This window comes from Triticum aestivum, chromosome 7A (assembly GCF_018294505.1).
Source record: "Triticum aestivum cultivar Chinese Spring chromosome 7A, IWGSC CS RefSeq v2.1, whole genome shotgun sequence".
NCBI lineage: Eukaryota > Viridiplantae > Streptophyta > Magnoliopsida > Poales > Poaceae > Triticum > Triticum aestivum.
Window position 1 is genome coordinate 647,466,387 of NC_057812.1, and position 18,324 is coordinate 647,484,710.

Genomic DNA, 18,324 nt, shown 5'->3' on the forward strand with positions numbered 1-18,324 from the left:
ACACTTTTGGAGATACCCGTAGTATACCTTTATAGTCACCCAGTTACGTTGTGACGTTTGGTACACCCAAAGCACTCCTACGGCATCTGTGAGTTACACGATCTCATGGTCTAAGGAAAAGATACTTGACATTGGAAAAACTCTAGCAAACAAACTATACGATCTTGTGCTATGTTTAGGATTGGGTCTTGTCCATCACATCATTCTCCTAATGATGTGATCTCGTTATCAATGACATCCAATGTCCATAGTCAGGAAACCATGACTATCCGTTGATCAACGAGCTAGTCAACTAGAGGCTTACTAGGGACATGTTGGTGTCTATGTATTCACACATGTACTATGATTTCCGGATAACACAATTATAGCATGAATAAAAGACAATTATCATGAACAAGGAAATATAATAATAATCCTTTTATTATTGCCTCTAGAGCATATTTCCAACACATTTCCTCCTAGCCAGTGAGCCTGCCTAAGGTTTCCCCTGGTGCGACACGAACATGGAGAAGATGACGTCTCCAAGAGGAACCGAGACTCACAGGCGGCATCAGCATCTGCAACGGCTCTTGTCGCGCAAGGATTTCTCCCTGACCTGGTCCATAGCCCTAGAATACCGCCGGAGCAGCGCCATCGCGAGGGAAGGAAACAAGCCATCAGCTTGTAACCCATTGTGAGGAGGAGAGCCGCCTCACAATGCCGATGAGAGAGTTACGGGTGGTTGTGGACGTGCCGCACTAGCATGCATGTTAGTCGCTAGGACCAGCCTCAAGCAGTTGCGAGGCACACTGGGTTGCTACCATGTTAGATCTGGAGTCCATCGTGCCAGATCCACCGATCACCACCGACCGCTGGGAAGCCACCACCGTGCCACCTATATATGCCAGCTGTGCCATGCCGTTGCGCGAGGGAACGATGCCGCGCATGCCGACGCCATGTAGTAGCTCCGCTACCCCCGACCTGTCAACCAGAACTCCTCATGAGGAACAAAGTGCCTCGCTGCCACCTTCCCTTGAGTTGGCATGGGCTTCACCGACGGCTCCTCTGGCGTCGGCTAGTTGATGGAAAGGGGGGAGGGAGGAGGGAGGAGGCGGCGGACTAGGGTTTCCTCCGTGGCACCAAAGCAGGGTGACACAGGGTTTGGGACTTGGATGGAACGCATGTACTCTGTTTCTCTCAGCGTTCACGTATTGTCTATTATTCATTGATGTTGCTCACTTATATAGTTATAAAAAAGCATGTTTGGACATATATGTTGGAAGATGATAAAACTTTGCATATCAAATCAAATCCTATTAAAACGGTAAGTATGTAGTACAAGAGATTTCCGATTGTGCCAAGTACTCCTAGATCAGATACCCATATGGCCATATGGACTTTACAATACACAAATCCAGTCCGTAGGCTGTACCTCCGCTCGTAAGTCCTAAATAAGAAGATCATGTATCGAACAGCTAGCAAACATTGCCCCCCTACTGATCACACACAAAAATTTTAGCAAACATTGCACCCTACTGAGACGGGTCTTGGTGCACGGATCGTTGCAGACGTGACAGACCGGGTGGTCGGGGGGTCAGTTAGTTCGGCCCCCATAGGAGCAAGTGCAGGAGCTTCTCCGTCCTGGCGATCTCGGCCTCAGCTCCCGTTGCCGGACGCGGCGGCTCCCGCGCCATGGGCTCCGCCTTGGACGGACTCGTCCTCGTTGCCACCATAAGATCAACACCAGCCTCAGGCCCCGTCGTCGCGCAGCGCCGGCCTCGCCCCAGGCCGCCGGCCGCGGACGCAGTCGCCCGCTCGCCCAGGCGCAGCGACGCGCGGACGGCGGACTCCCGCTTGCAGCCCCGCCCGTTGCACATGCCGGCCTGCTGACACGGACGCGCTGATGCAGCCGACCAGCTTGAAGTAGAAGTGCAGGGGGACTTGAGCTCTTTTTCTCTTGAAGCCATCGACGTGATCTATTTATAGAAGAGCACGGAGCACTGACCCGTTCATCTGGGCCGAACGCGGTGGACCGGAGCGCACGCTGACAAGGCGATTTTATTGGGTTCCACGTTCAGGTGAAGGAGACGCTCGAGCGCCGACGGTTTCGGCCCGTGCGGCCGGGCTGAAACGAGGAACGAACGACACAGCGCGTGGCCGTGAACCAAGGAACGATGCCAGAGCGGGAGTCGGGGAACCAGTGGGTGCGACGCGAGCCGGTGCACCTGGCATGCGACCTGTGTACTGCGCCGCATTTCTTTCTTCCGCGGCGGCGTGCAACTGGACGCCGGTGGTGTACTACTGCCGGCAGGCATATTCCCATCACTGAAAGGTTCTCTGCCCGCTTTTTGCACGAGCGAAAACCACGCGCGCCCTCGCCGCCGGCCAGGCGGTGGAGCGGAACGATCAACCCGTTTCTCATTTCCCATCTGCTGGTTCCCCGTATCTGCCGCGTGAGTACGGATTCTCAGTGGACGTCACAAGCGGGGTCGTCGTACCAGTAAGTACATCGACATCGCAGCTCGCCCTCACTTTGTCGAGTGACAAACATGGAGGGAAGCTACCGACCTACCCACTGATGGTCCAACCCGACCCCTGGTTTTTGGGAACCCTGGTTCTGGTCAGCAGTCTACTGGCCCGAAACCAGCGACGGAAGCCCCCTGTTTCCCCTGTCTCTCGCCGCACGCCGAATCCCCGCGCCCGCGTATATAAACGCCCCGCCCCTGCTCGTCGGTACACAGCGTCGACTCAACCAGAGCACACAAGAAGACACGACCTCCATCGGAAGCACAGGACAGAGATGAGCTCGTCGGCGGCCAAGAAGGGGGCGTCGATGGTGGTGGCGACGAGCATGGCGGCCGTGGAGGCGCTCAAGGACCAGGCGGGGCTGTGCCGCTGGGACTACGCGCTCCGCTCGCTCTACCACCGCGCCGTCGTCACCGGCCGCCGCGCCGTCCCGGCGTCCCTCACCTCCACCTCCTCCTCCTCCCAGGCCACGAGCGGCAGTGTGGCCGTCGTCGGGAGGGCTGCCCGGCCCAGGCGATCCGAGGAGGAGAAGCTGCACATGGCGTACCACATCGTCTGCTGGGGCCCCAACTGATTATAGAACTAATAGTAGCACATTTTTGTTCTGCTGTCTATCGATTCTTTTCCAGCCTCTCTCTTTCTCCGTTTCGGTCTCTTCCCCGAGCATCTGTGAATGGCGTGTAAACCGCATATATGTTTGCTTCCACGCAGAAAGAAAGAAAGTGAGATATGTAAACGGAAGAGTTCCTAATTCATCTGCTCGCTCCTGATTCCTGAACCTCGCCGACCTCCGCAGCCTCCCAGTTCAATCGAGACATGATCGGATGCAGCTGCAGCACCAGCGTTGATGCCCGAGATCGAACGTGCGTGAACTACTCTGAACGCTGCACTGATTTTTTCGAGCTGCCTCAACCGTGCTATACGTACGACAATTCACGTACGAATTCTGTCCGACTAAGCAGATCAAACGTATGTCAGTTGGACTCTCAGCCCAGCGACGGCTGGATGTTGCATCAAATCGGAAGAGCCATAGTCGTACGTGTAGTAGTTTCGGCATTCAAACTCAATGATGCGTTTGCTTCTCTTCTGTGCGCTAACTTCACCCACCCACTGGCCACCGCTGCAGCCCCATTACTTTATCTGCATCTGCACCTCTGCATGTACGACAGTAGGCAAATCTGAAGTAGTCGTACTTCTGTACTGCGAGTCACTTACAGTCCCTTCGTTTGTTTCCCAATCGATCCCTCCGAGACTTGGACTAATTTTTTCAGACGCGGAGTTGCCTCATATTGTACAATAATTGAGAATTTTAAGAGCAAATAAGTAGAGCACACACCATCATCGAGGATAACTTTTTTTTGAGGGGTCACATCGAGAATAATTGAGCGATGGTGTTATCTAGCAAACGTTCGTCACAAGACATGACATTTGCGAACGTTTGTGAGGCAGTTTTTAGTGCGTTTGGAGAACCTGGGTGGATTTGTTTTTTTGCAAAACTGCCATGGCATAACTTTTTAGTGCGTTTGGAGAACCTGGCAGTTTTTAGTGCGTCCGGAGAACCTGAGTCTAAAATGTCATCCAAACTGCATCATAGGATCGTTCGCTAGCAGTTTCTCCCTGGCGAACATTCGTCTGTTACTATTTCCGTTATTTATTTATAGGACATTAAAATCCTGAGTCCTCCAAATCCAATTTTATTTTGACAATCATCATTATTCATTTGAGGATTGTGGCATCGGTTACACTAAAAGGAATTATCGTCTTAGGTGTAGATTCTAACCAGAAGTTCGGAGCAGAAAACATAGCAATCATAGCTAGTTCATGATCAACCTAATTTCTCTCTTTATTACAATGATCATAGACCAGAAGGGTGAAATCAAGAGACACAAAATAACAGTCCATGAAGGCAGCAGAAGCGAATGAAGAAGAAAATCCATCAAGTAAGGCTGTGATCACGTCCGCACTATCCGAGTTAATTTTGATCTTGCTGCACCCAACAATACGTGCAAGATTCATAGCAAATCTCACTGCTATGGCTTCCGCTGTGAAAGAGTCAAAACATATATCAATTTTTCCATGTGCCACTGCCATAAACTTTGCATGATGGTCGCATATGACTGCTCCAATAGTTCCCTCAAGTGTATCACTATTGAAACCAGCGTCCACACTTAACTTGACATAGCCATACCTTAGTTTTATCCAAGCATCCGACCTCACACTGGCCTTCGGGATACATGAAATGTTGTAATTTGCCGCTAAAGCCCGCAGCGCCAGGCTAATTTGGGCAACACTTTGGGTCTCTTCTCCATAAGTCGATGTTCATACCATAAATACAATGCATCTGTTGGTGGTTGCCATTGTTTCCTTCGGTTTGGGCAACCTGAGAACATGGAAATCTTGCTCACGTAGACAGAATGGGTGTTCCAGAATAGCTTTGCCTGCCTTGTCAACCAGAACCGCTTTTTCAATGACATCATAGATACCGAGCAACTTTCACACTTTCAGAATCAAACAACATATGTTTTATATCATCATGGTCAGAGGGACATGCGGGACAACTCAGGTTGATTTTAATGTGTTTATTAGCCAGAATAGTGCAACATGGAATAGCGCCATGGAGTGCCCTCCAAATAAATTTTTTGATCTTTGATGGACAAAGAAGACTCCAGACCAAATCCCAAATATCATTTGGCCTCGAAGTTCCTGTAGAGTTTTGCAGTTTATTACCAAATTGGAACTCCCACTCCAACTGATAGGTAGACCTCACTGAAAAAATCTCGCTTTTGTTAGGTTCCAAGCCACAAAGTCTTTCATTTCATTCAAGGGCAGGGGAATTGCAAGTATCCTTTGAGCATCCATGTGCCAGAACGTTTGCGTAACCACTTGTTCATCCCAATAGCCTGATGCAGGGTCAATAAGATCACTGACACGTGAGGGAAGATGCTTTCCCTTTGGTGTAATTATCTTTCTTGATGGGGACCGCGGAATCCAAGAATCCTCCCAAATCTTGACTTGAGCTCCATCTCCAACTCTACAAATATGTTCACGTTTCAGTGTTTCCACTCCTGCCATGATACTTTGCCAAGTGTTGGACACTTTCTTTTTTCAAACTGCATTAATAAGGTCTCCATCTGGGACGTATTTAGCTTTTAAAATCAATGCATGTAGAGAGTCAAGGTTACCAATAAGACGCCATGCCTATTTGGCAACAGTGCAAGGTTAAACCAGTGGATATCTCTGAATCCCATACCACCTTCCTTCTTTGGAATACACATCTTCCACCAAGCAAACCAGTGCATCCTCCTATGTGTTGCGTCATCAGCCCACCAAGAACGAGATATTGCATTTGTGATTCCTTTGCAATTTTTTTTAAGGAATTGTAAAGACGGACATCGCATAAGTTGGTATTGCTTGTGAAACTGATTTAATAAGGACCTTTTTTACCTCATGATGATAGGCACTTCTCCTTCCATCCTATGAGTTTCAAAATTAACCGATCAATCAAATATGGGAAGCTATCACTCTTATCAAGTCCAAGTGTGGCAGGGAGATCCAAGTACTTGTCATTCAGGGCCTCAGTCATGATGCTGAGGCAAGAGCAGACCTTAGCTTGCTTTCATATTCACATCAGTGCTTGGGCTGAAGAAAATGCTTGATTTCTCCACGCTAAGAAGTTGTCCATAAGCAGCACAGTGCATATCCAGGATAGACTTCAAACAAGCAACATTTATGAACATTAGCTTTCTTCAAAATTAGTGAATCATCAGCAAATAGCAAATTAGTGACCGCTGGTGCATCTCGACTAACCTTCACCCCCACTAAATCTCAACTATGCTTGGCATTGATACGTCCATTTTGCATCATGCTTTTATATTGATATTTATTGCATTATGGGCTGCTATTACGCATTATGGTACAATACTCATGCCTTTTCTCTCTTATTTCACAATGTTTACATGAAGAGGGAGAATGTCGGCAGCTGGAATTCTGGACTGGAAAAGGAGCAAATCCGAGAGACCTATTCTGCACAACTCCAAAAGTCCTGAAACTTCACGGAGAATTATTTTGGAATATATAAAAAATATTGGGCGAAGAAAGCACCTGAGGAGACCCACCAGGCAGCCACAAGGGTGGGGGGCGTGCCCCCTGCCTTGCCGCCCACCTGGCAGGCCCCCGGTGCCCATCTTCTGCTATATGAAGGGTTTTTACCTAGAGAAACTGAAGAGGAAGCTTTCGGGACGAGGCGCCTTTGTCTCGAGGCGAAACTTGGGCATAACCAATCTAGGGCTCCGGCGGAGCTGTTTTGCCGAGGGAACTTCCCTCCCGGAGGGGGAAATCGAAGCCATCATCATCACCAACGATCCTCTCATCAAGAGAGGGTCAATCTCCATCAACATCTTCATCAGCATCATCTCCTCTCAAACCCTAGTTCATCTCTTGTATCCGATCTTTGTCTCGAAACCTCATATTGCTACCTGTGGGTTGCTAGTAGTGTTGATTACTCCTTGTAGTTGCTGCTAGTTGGTTTATTCGGTGGAAGATCATATGTTCAGGTCCTTAACGATAATTAATACTCCTCTGATTATGAACATGAATGTGCTTTGTGAGTAGTTACGTTTGTTCCTGAGGACATGGGAGGAGTATTGTTATAAGTAATAATGTGAATTCGGTATTCGTTCGATATTTTGATGAGATGTATGTTGTATCTCCTCTAGTGGTGTTATGTGAACGTCGACTACATGACACTTCACCATGATTTGGGCCTAGGGGAAGGCATTGGGAAGTAATAAGTGAAGGAAATATGCCCTAGAGGCAATAATAAAGTTGTTGTTGAAGGAAATATGCCCTAGATGCAATAATAATGTTATTATTTTATTTCCTTATATCATGATAAATGTTTATTATTCATGCTAGAATTGTATTATCCGGAAACATAATACTTGTGTGAATACATAGACAAACCAAACATCACTAGTATGCCTCTACTTGACTAGCTCATTAATCAAAGATGGTTATGTTTCCTAACCATAGACATGTGTTGTCATTTGATTAACGGGATCACACTATTAGGAGAATGATGTGATTGACATGACCCATTCCATTAGCTTAGCACCCGATCGTTTAGTATGTTGCTATTGCTTTCTTCATGACTTATATATGTTCCTATGACTATGAGATTATGCAACTCTCGTTTGCCGGAGGGACACTTTGTGTGCTACCAAACGTCACAACGTAACTGGGTGATTATAAAGGAGCTCTACAGGTGTCTCCAAAGGTACATGTTGGGTTGGCGTATTCCGAGATTAGGATTTGTCACTCCGATTGTTGGAGAGGTATCTCTGGGCCCTCTCGGTAATGCACATCACATAAGCCTTGCAAGCATTCCAACTAATGAGTTAGTTGTGAGATGATGTATTACGAAACGAGTAAACAGACTTTCTGGTAACGAGATTGAACTAGGTATTGAGATACCGATGATCGAATCTCGGGCAAGTAAAATACCAATGACAAAGGGAACAACGTATGTTGTTATGCGGTCTGACCGATAAAGATCTTCATAGAATATGTAGGAGCCAATATGAGCATCTAGGTTCCGCTATTGGTTATTGACCGGAGACGTGTCTCGGCCATGTCTACATTGTTCTCAAACCCGTAGGGTCCGCACGCTTGAGGATTCGATGACAGTTATATTATAAGTTTGTGAGTTTTTGATGTACCGAAGTTAGTTCGGAGTCCTGGATGTGATCACGGACATAACGAGGAGTCTCGAAATGGTCGAGACATAAAGATTGATATATTAGACGGCTATATTCGGACACCGGAAGTGTTCCGGGTGATTTCGGAGAAAACTAGAGAGCCGGAGGGTTACCGGAACCCTACCGGGAGAAGTAATGGGCCATATGGGCCTTAGTGGAGAGAGAGAGGGGCAGCCAGGGTGGGCCGCGCGCCTCCTCCCCCCTGGCCCGAATTGGACTAGGAGAGGGGGGCGGCGCCCCCCTTTCCTTCTCCCTCCCACTTCCTTCCCCCTCCTAGTAGGAGTCCTACTCCTACTAGGAGGAGGACTCCTCCTGGCGCGCCAATAGGGGCCGGCCGGCCTCCTCCCCTTGCTCCTTTATATACGGGGGCAGGGGGCACCCCTAGACACACAAGTTGATCCACGTGATCATATTCTTAGCCGTGTGCGGTGCCCCCTTCCACCATAATCCTCGATAATATTGTAGCGGTGCTTAGGCGAAGCCTTGCGACAGTAGTACATCAAGATCGTCACCACGCCGTCGTGCCGACGGAACTCTACCCCGACACTTTGCTGGATCGGAGTCCGAGGATCGTCATCGAGCTGAACGTGTGCTAAAACTCGAAGGTGCCGTAGTTTCGGTGCTTGATCGGTCGGGCCGTGAAGACGTACGACTACATCAACCGCGTTGTGCTAACGCTTCCACTGTCGGTCTACAAGGGTACGTAGATCACACTCTCCCCTCTCGTTGCTATGCATCACCATGATCTTGCGTGTGCGTAGGAAAATTTTGAAATTACTACGTTCCCCAACAGTGGCATCCAAGCATAGGTTTTATGTGTTGATGTTATATGCACGAGTAGAACACAAGTGAGTTGTGGGCAATATAAGTCATACTGCTTACCAGCATGTCATACTTTGGTTCGGCGGTATTGTTGGACGAAGCGGCCCGGACCAACATTACGCGTACGCTTACGCGAGACCGGTTCTCCCGACGTGCTTTGCACAAAGGTGGCTAGCGGGTGACAGTTTCTCCAACTTTAGTTGAACCGAGTGTGGCTACGCCCGGTCCTTGCGAAGGTTAAAACAACACCAACTTGACAAATTATCGTTGTGGTTTTGATGCGTAGGTAAGATTGGTTCTTGCTTAAGCCCGTAGCAGCCACGTAAAACTTGCAATAGCAAAGTAGAGGACGTCTAACTTGTTTTTGCAGGGCATGTTGTGATGTGATATGGTCAAGACATGATGCTAAATTTTATTGTATGATATGATCATGTTTTGTAACCAAGTTATCGGCAACTGGCAGGAGCCATATGGTTGTCGCTTTATTGTATGCAATGCAATTGCGCTGTAATGCTTTACTTTATCACTAAGCGATAGCGATAGTCGTGGAAGCATAAGATTGGCGAGACGACAACGATGCTACGATGGTGATCAAGGTGTCGCGCTGGTGACGATGGTGATCACGACGGTGCTTCGAAGATGGAGATCACAAGCACAAGATGATGATGGCCATATCATATCACTTATATTGATTGCATGTGATGTTTATCTTTTATGCATCTTATTTTGCTTTGATTGGCGGTAGCATTTTAAGATGATCTCTCACTAATTATCAAGAAGTGTTCTCCCTGAGTATGCACCGTTGCGAAAGTTCTTCGTGCTGAGACACCACGTGATGATCGGGTGTGATAGGCTCTACGTTCAAATACAACGGGTGCAAAACAGTTGCACACGCAGAATACTCAGGTTATACTTGACGAGCCAATCATATACAGATATGGCCTCGGAACACGGAGACCGAAAGGTCGAGCGTGAATCATATAGTAGATATGATCAACATAGCAATGTTCACCAATGAAACTACTCCATCTCATGTGATGATCGGACATGGTTTAGTTGATTTGGATCACGTAATCACTTAGAGGATTAGAGGGATGTCTATCTAAGTGGGATTTCTTTAGTAATATGATTAATTGAACCTAAATTTATCATGAACTTAGTACCTGATAGTATCTTGCTTGTTTATGTTTGATTGTAGATAGATGGCCCGTGCTGTTGTTCCGTTGAATTTTAATGCGTTCCTTCAGAAAGCAAAGTTGAAAGATGATGGTAGCAATTACATGGACTGGGTCCGTAACTTGAGGATTATCCTCATTGCTGCACAGAAGAATTACGTCCTGAAAGCACTGCTGGGTGCCAGGCCTACTGCTGGAGCAACACCAGATGTTATGAACGTCTGGCAGAGCAAAGCTGATGACTACTCGATAGTTCAGTGTGCCATGCTTTACGGCTTAGAATCGGGACTTCAACGACGTTTTGAACGTCATGGAGCATATGAGATGTTCCAGGAGTTGAAGTTAATATTTCAAGCAAATGCCCGGATTGAGAGATATGAAGTCTCCAATAAGTTCTATAGCTGCAAGATGGAGGAGAACAGTTCTGTCAGTGAGCATATACTCAAAATGTCTGGGTATAATAATCACTTGATTCAATTGGGAGTTAATCTTACAGATGATTGCGTCATTGACATAATTCTCCAATCACTGCCACCAAGCTACAAGAGCTTCGTGATGAACTATAATATGCAAGGGATGAATAAGACTATTCCCGAGCTCTTCGCAATGCTGAAAGCTGCGGAGGTAGAAATCAAGGAGCATCAAGTGTTGATGGTCAATAAGACCACTAGTTTCAAGAAAAAGGGCAAAGGGAAGAAGAAGGGGAACTTCAAAAAGAATAGCAAGCAAGTTGCTACTCAAGAGAAGAAACCCAAACCTGGACCTAAGCCTGAAACTGAGTGCTTCTACTACAAGCAGACTGGTCACTGGAAGCGGAACTGCCCCAAGTATTTGGAGGATAAGAAGGATGGCAAGGTGAACATAAGTATATTTGATATACATGTTATTGATGTATGCTTTACTAGTGTTTATAGCAACCCCTCAGTATTTGATACTAGTTTAGTTGCTAAGATTGGTAACTCGAAACGGGAGTTGCAGAATAAACAGAGACTAGTTAAGGGTGAAGTGACGATGTGTGTTGGAAGAGGTTCCAAGATTGATATGATTATCATCGCACACTCCCTATAAATTCGGGATTAGTGTTGAACCTAAATAAGTGTTATTTGGTGTTTGCGTTGAGCATGAATATGATTTGATCATGTTTATTGTAATACGGTTATTCATTTAAGTAAGAGAATAAATTGTTGTTCTGTTTACATGAATAAAACCTTATATGGTTACACACCCAATGAATATAGTTCGTTGGATCTCGATCGTAGTGATACACATAATCATAATATTGAAACCAAAAGATGCAAAGTTAATAATGATAGTGCAACTTATTTGTGGCACTGACATTTAGGTCATATTGGTGTAAAGCGCATGAAGAAACTCCATGCCAATGGGCTTTTGGAATCACTTGATTATGAATCAGTTTATGCTTGCGAACCATGCCTCATGGGCTGTGACGCCCCCGATTCAATCGTACACTAATCATGCACGAAAATGTGTACGATCAAGATCAGGGACTCACGGGAAGATATCACAACACAACTCTACAAATAAAATAAGTCATACAAGCATCATAATACAAGCCAGGGGCCTCGAGGGCTCGAATACAAGTGCTCGATCATAGACGAGTCAGCGGAAGCAACAATATCTGAGTACAGACATAAGTTAAACAAGTTTGCCTTAAGAAGGCTAGCACAAACTGGGATACAGATCGAAAGAGGCGCAGGCCTCCTGCCTGGGATCCTCCTAACTACTCCTGGTCGTCGTCAGCGGCCTGCACGTAGTAGTAGGCACCTCCAGTGTAGTAGGGGTCGTCGTCGACGGTGGCATCTGGCTCCAGGGCTACAGCATCTGGTTGCGACAACCAGGTAGAAGGGAAAGGGGAAAAGAGGGAGAAAGCAACCGTGAGTACTCATCCAAAGTACTCGCAAGCAAGGAACTACACTACATATGCATGGGTATATGTGTAAGGTGGCCATATCGGTGGACTGAACTGCAGAATGCCAGAATAAAAGGGGGATAGCTAGTCCTATCGAAGACTACGCTTCTGGCAGCCTCCGTCTCGCAGCACGTAGAAGAGAGTAGATTGAAATCCTCCAAGTAGCATCTCCAAGTAGCATATCCAGGTAGCATCTCCAAGCGCATCTCCAGTCGCATCGCATAGCATAATCCTACCCGGCGATCCTCTCCTTCTCGCCCTGTAGAAAAGCGATCACCGGGTTGTCTGTGGAACTTGGAAGGGTGTGTTTTATTAAGTATTCGGTTCTAGTTGTCATAAGGTCAAGGTACAACTCCAAGTCGTCCTGTTACCGAAGATCACGGCTATTCGAATAGATTAACTTCCCTGCAGGGGTGCACTACATAACCCAACACGCTTGATCCCATTTGGCCGGACACACTTTCCTGGGTCATGCCCGGCCGCGGAAGATCAACACGTCGCAGCCCCACCTAGGCAAAACAGAGAGGCCAGCACGCCGGTCTAACCTAAGCGCACAGGGGTCTGGGCCCATCGCCCATAGCACACCTGCATGTTGCGAGGGCGGCCGGAAGCAGAACTAGCCCCCTTAATACAAGAGCAGGCTTACGTTCCAATCCGGCGCGCGCCGCTCCGTCGCTGACGTCTGAAGTGCTTCGGCTGATACCACGACGCCGGGATACCCATAACTACTCCCGCGTAGATGGTTAGTGCGTATAGGCTCGTAGCCGACTCAGATCAAATACCAAGATCTCGTTAAGCGTGTTAAGTATCCGCGAACGCCGAACAGGGCCAGGCCCACCTGTCTCCTAGGTGGTCTCAACCTGCCCTGCCGCTCCGCCACAAAGTAACAGTCGGGGGCCGTCGGGAACCCAGGCCCACCTCTACCGGGATGGAGCCACCTGTCCTTTCAGCCCCCAACTCCGAACAGTATCACAGGTAATGTAACAGTGTAAAGTATATAGTATATGCCCGTGATCACCTCCCGAAGTGATCACAGCCCAGTAGTATAGCATGGCAGACGGACAAGAATGTAGGGCCAATGATGATAAACTAGCATCCTATACTAAGCATTTAGGATTGCAGGTAAGGTATCAACAGATGTAGCGACAATGTCAGGCTATGCATCAGAATAGGATTAACGGAAAGCAGTAACATGCTACACTACTCTAATGCAAGCAGTATAGAGAAGAGTAGGCGATATCTGGTGATCAAGGGGGGGGGGGGCTTGCCTGGTTGCTCTGGCAAAAGAGAGGGGTCGTCAACTCCGTAGTCGAACTGGGCAGCAGCAGCGTCGGTCTCGTAGTCTACCGAAGAGAAGAGGGGGAAGAAACAATAAATGCAGTGCAAACATAAGCAAGACGACGCAAGACATGACAAAGAGCGGTGCTAAGTGTGTCCTAACGCAGTATGAGGTGATGCTGGCGAAGGGGGAAATCATCCGGGAAAGTATTCCCGGTGTTCCGTGTTTTCGGGCAGAGGAGCCGGAGGGGGAACGTTGCGAGTTTGATATGTTAGGGGTGTGTGGCGGACGAACGGGTTGCGTATCCGGATTCGTCTCGTCGTTCTGAGCGACTTTCATGTTGAAAATATTTTAATCCGAGTTACGGATTAAAAGATATGATTTTCTAAAGATTTTATTAATTTTTGAAATTTAATTAATTATTTAATTTAATTCGAAAATTGATTTATGACATCAGCATGATGTCATGCTGACGTCAGCAGTCAACAGAGTTGACTTGGTCAACCTGACCAGTGGGTCCCACTGGTCAGTGACACATTTTAATTAACATATTATTTAAACTAATCATAATTAATTACGGGGTGGGCCCCACTGTCATACTAATTAATTAAAGTAGTTAATTAGGTTAATTAATCATTAAGTTAGTTAACCTTAATTAGTTAATTTAATCAGAATTAATTAAGTTAATTAGTTAATTAATTAATTAATTAATTGTTTTCATTATTTATTTATTTATTATTATTATTAATTCCTTTTTTTTCTAAAACGTTCTGGGGGCTGGGCCCCGGCTGTCATAGGCCCTAGGGGCCATAGTGGGTTCGGGTGTTGCGGGCACCGCAGGTGCGGGCGCTAGGCGCCCGCCCAGGTCGACAGGGAGGGAACGGCGCTGGGCGCCGGCGACCACAGTGACGAGCGACAACAGCGGCACAGGGGGCCAAGGCTGCGCGTCAACGGGCCGCGGTAAGGCCGCCGCAGGACGGAAACGGCAGCAGGCGGCGCGTGCGCGCGCACACACGGCGGGGAGCAGCAGCAGGCAGAGCATCACCGACGGGCGCGGTCATGGGTGCGTTCAGGGGCGCGCGCGGCGGGGGCGCAGTCACGGTCGCGGTGACCGAGCCCACTGGCGGAGACCAGACGGCGCGTATGGCGGCCTACGGCGGTGAGTCGAGGAGGGGGAGAGGGGGAGTAGCCACGGGAGCTCACCCCGGAGCTGTTGGCGTGCTCAGACGCGTCGGGGGCGACCAGAGTGTGCAGATCGAGCGGCGACGTGGTCGGAGGGGATGGATCGAGGGCAACGGCTCCGGAGCGCTCCGGCTTGACCTGGATCACGCCGACGACGTAGACGAGGTGGGGTGGCGCCTGGACTTGAGGGGGCGGCGGGGCTTGTTGGCGCCCGGCGAGGAGGAGACGAGGAGGTGACAGCGGAGATGGGCGGCGACGACGTCGGGGGCGCCAGAGGCGCGACCCAGATCCGGTCGGGGAGGTGGAGGCGTCGAGGAAGAAGCGGTCCGGTGCGGGCGGTCTAGGACGGGGAGGTCGAGGTGGAGAGCGACGGTGGCGGCTCCGGCGACGCGGTCTCGGGCGGCGGCATTGGGGTCAATTCCCCCGATCCAATCGGGGGCAGAGGAGGGGGAGATGGATCGTGGTGGGGGGGAGTGGGAGGTGTCGGTGGGAGTTACGGGTTAGGGTGAGGGGTGAGGGGCCATATAGGCCAGGGGGTAATGGGCTGGCCGGCTAGCTGACTAGCTGGGCCGGTTGGCCTAGTGGGGGGGTCCCTCTTTTTTTTTCTTCCTTTTGTTTTCTGTTTCTCTTTTGTATTTTCTTTATTTTATTTATTTTCTGTTCTGTTTTATTTTTCTTATATAATAGTTTATAGTTTTACAAAAAGTGAAACCCATAGCTAAAATAGAGTTACAATTATAACTACTGCCACGAAAGGTTTTATCCCTGAACAAAATAGTTTAGTATTTTATAAAACCCAAAATGCATTTTTTTAATTGTTTTACCTACTGTTTTAATCATTTTAGGGTATTAAAACATTTTATAAAAGTGGGGTTTCTTCACCACAATTAACTTTGCATTATTTGGCACAACTCGAATATTTTAGTTTTAAAGTTTGAAAACTTTTAATGTTATCATTAATTTGAATTTTGAATTTTGGACCGGTTTTGAACTAACTCAAGATTAGCAACTATAATTGAGGTGACGTGGCATCACTAGCAGAGGATCACTGTAGCTTAATTTCCCGGGCGTCACAATTCTCCTCCACTACAAGAAATCTCGTCCCGAGATTTAAGAGGGGAGTAAGGGGGGAAGGTTTGGTAACGAATATAGCGGGTCCTCTCATCCTGGCTTGCTCTTCTCGAAGAGGTCAATCCAATATATTGATGCCTTCATACTTCTGCTTCAGGTCAAAATGATGAAGTCGCCATCCTTTCTTCGGGATCTTCATCGTACTTACGAAAAGGATATGGGGGGAAGACTCGGGAAGGGCGGGCCTTACCAGGTTGACTATCTGGTACATAACTCAGGGAATGGGGTAGGAAGTAACTCTCGAATTGAACTTAAGAAAATATCGAGAGTAAAGTAAGAAGGTACCATGAGAAGTTTCAAACGGATAGGCCATTGTTCGATGTCTGAAACAACATGCGAAAGGGGTCCAGAGCAATGAGATTGAGTATTGCGTCTGCTACCAAAATAGATCACTAGGGACGGTGGCCCGTGAATTACATACGAGGCCGCACGCGAGGAACAACCTTGGGAAGGGGGGGTTGCAGGAGAGTCAGGTTTCGATCCTGTGGAACTGTGGGTTATGGGCCCACCATGTGGTTGAAAGTAGGAAGGGGGCCGACATTTTGCACGGTCATGATAGTAAGGCGTGTCAAAGGGTAGCCTGTCAGATATGTCGGCAACAACATCGATACCAAGGGCGAGGGACGAAGAGAACCAATTCCTGCTCGTTGAACGAGGCGGACCAATAGGCAAAGTTCTCGTCCATCGGTGGCTACCGGAATGTCATCAACAATAGTAACAGGGTTACACCAGACAAGATGGTACACCGAGGTGTTTACTTGAGCAGGAATATTACTGCTTAGATCATATAGATCACAAGAAAGGTTAAACAAAACAATGGAAAGGAAAATGTGTTTAAACACATATTTCAGGGGTATATCCTTCCCAAGGATAAGCAGAGCATGATATCCATGACAGGATATAATGTAGAAAACTCTTTAGGTAGGGGAGAGAATTTTCATGACATTACCCATACATCGGTGTTTGGATAATTGAGCAAGAAACATTTAGCATTGGGCTTCAAATGTTCTTGTTGAAAATCGGAGTACCACAGACATGCTTCGAGATAGCATTGACATGGTGTTTGTTTCAATCAAGGGCCAGACTTTGGATATAGGAAAGATCCATTAGGAACAACTTGTAGGATAAGTCTTACAATTTCCTCCAGGAAGAATGGTTATCTTGCAAAAGAAATTATAATGATAGGTCATCCAGCCGGGGGGGGGGGTGCTAGGCATGACATCATGTTACCGGGTCATCAAAGGACAAACAACATAACTCCTGGAAAGTTGTCCCAACCATTATATCTGACCGAGATTCAGATCCAATTGGTGTCATGATGCCTCAGACTCAGGATGTCCGAGAAGAAAAGGCGCAACACAAATCATTGAAATGGCATTGCAAGATTCTCGGGAAATGAACTATGGGAGCGGGTTCCTGAAACAATAGTTCATCATTAAACCAAGGAGAGGTGAGGGGGTGGCTGATTGACTCAGCGACAATTCATTGAGATTTTCAAAAGATGGATTTCCACAATAATGTGAACAAGAAGATGACATTTGTCAGATCAAATGGTATAGTGATGTATGCTCGAGGAAAACATACACAATTAAACATTGGTTGAAAGGTGTGCCCGAAATATGACCTTAGGCAGCAAGATCACTGTTAGTGTGACGATTCAATAACCAACAGTCTAAGAACAAACTGTCAATCATTAACTTCAAGCAATAGGGTTGCTAAAAGTACAGAATCCAAGCAGCATCATTCCCTTGTTGGAATCCCGGTTAGAATCAACACAGGGAACAAGAAGGAATGGTGATGGTGAGAAGTATCACTTGCATCAAGAATTCTCAAGAGGTGGTGAAATTACCACGACATTTTTCACATAAAAGATGGTAATATTCCAAGCTAAAGAAGAACAAACGTTGGATAGCAAGGAACTCAAGGTATAACACAAAACACGAACAAGTTTTGTGTTGAACGGAAGACAATAAAGTGGTCACTGATAACATAAATCATCGAGGGCAAGGATGGTATTACTCAACATGAATTCAACTGGTATCCTGGAAGTGCTCAGGATGCTGATGATGATCACGACACATTTGTCGAGAGATTTCATGAAGATGTAATCGATCAGTGACGACATCAAGTCAAAGGAATAATGAAGCGGAAGGTTATTGGAACCATGGGTAGGACACAAACTTGAAATCAAGCTTGTTGTTCAAGGCGAACTGATATGACGAGGAAGATCGACGTAAGTTTAGCTCATCATCGAAAATTGTGCTCCGAAAAGGAGGACCAGGTAGTACGGTTTAAAATTTAGCCGATCAGGCTAGGAAAGACTTAAAGGATTAATAAAATCGTAAGCAACGAAAATTACTTAGGGTTATTGAACCAAAGTGTGGAATCATTGTTCTCGATTGACGACAACCCAGAACCCGAGAAAATTGGAATCTGTGAGAAATAATAGTTGATGAAGAACCCATAATAAGTTATGCAGCCCCATGATATTCTTGAGATACCAAGGGGTAATACTCGACGACAAATCAAAGTAGAGGTTGGACT

The 18,324-nt window shown here is 47.2% G+C and overlaps 1 protein-coding gene across 1 annotated transcript; it reads right to left on the minus strand.

The window, feature by feature from the left end:
- Window positions 1-1,309: 1,309 nt before the first annotated feature.
- LOC123147365 (uncharacterized) lies at window positions 1,310-1,857 on the minus strand. Its single transcript, XM_044566604.1, has one exon. It carries the CDS (start codon window positions 1,854-1,856, stop codon window positions 1,578-1,580), a length of 279 nt encoding a protein of 92 aa, XP_044422539.1. The 5' UTR covers window position 1,857; the 3' UTR covers window positions 1,310-1,577.
- Between the last annotated feature and the right edge of the window lie 16,467 nt (window positions 1,858-18,324).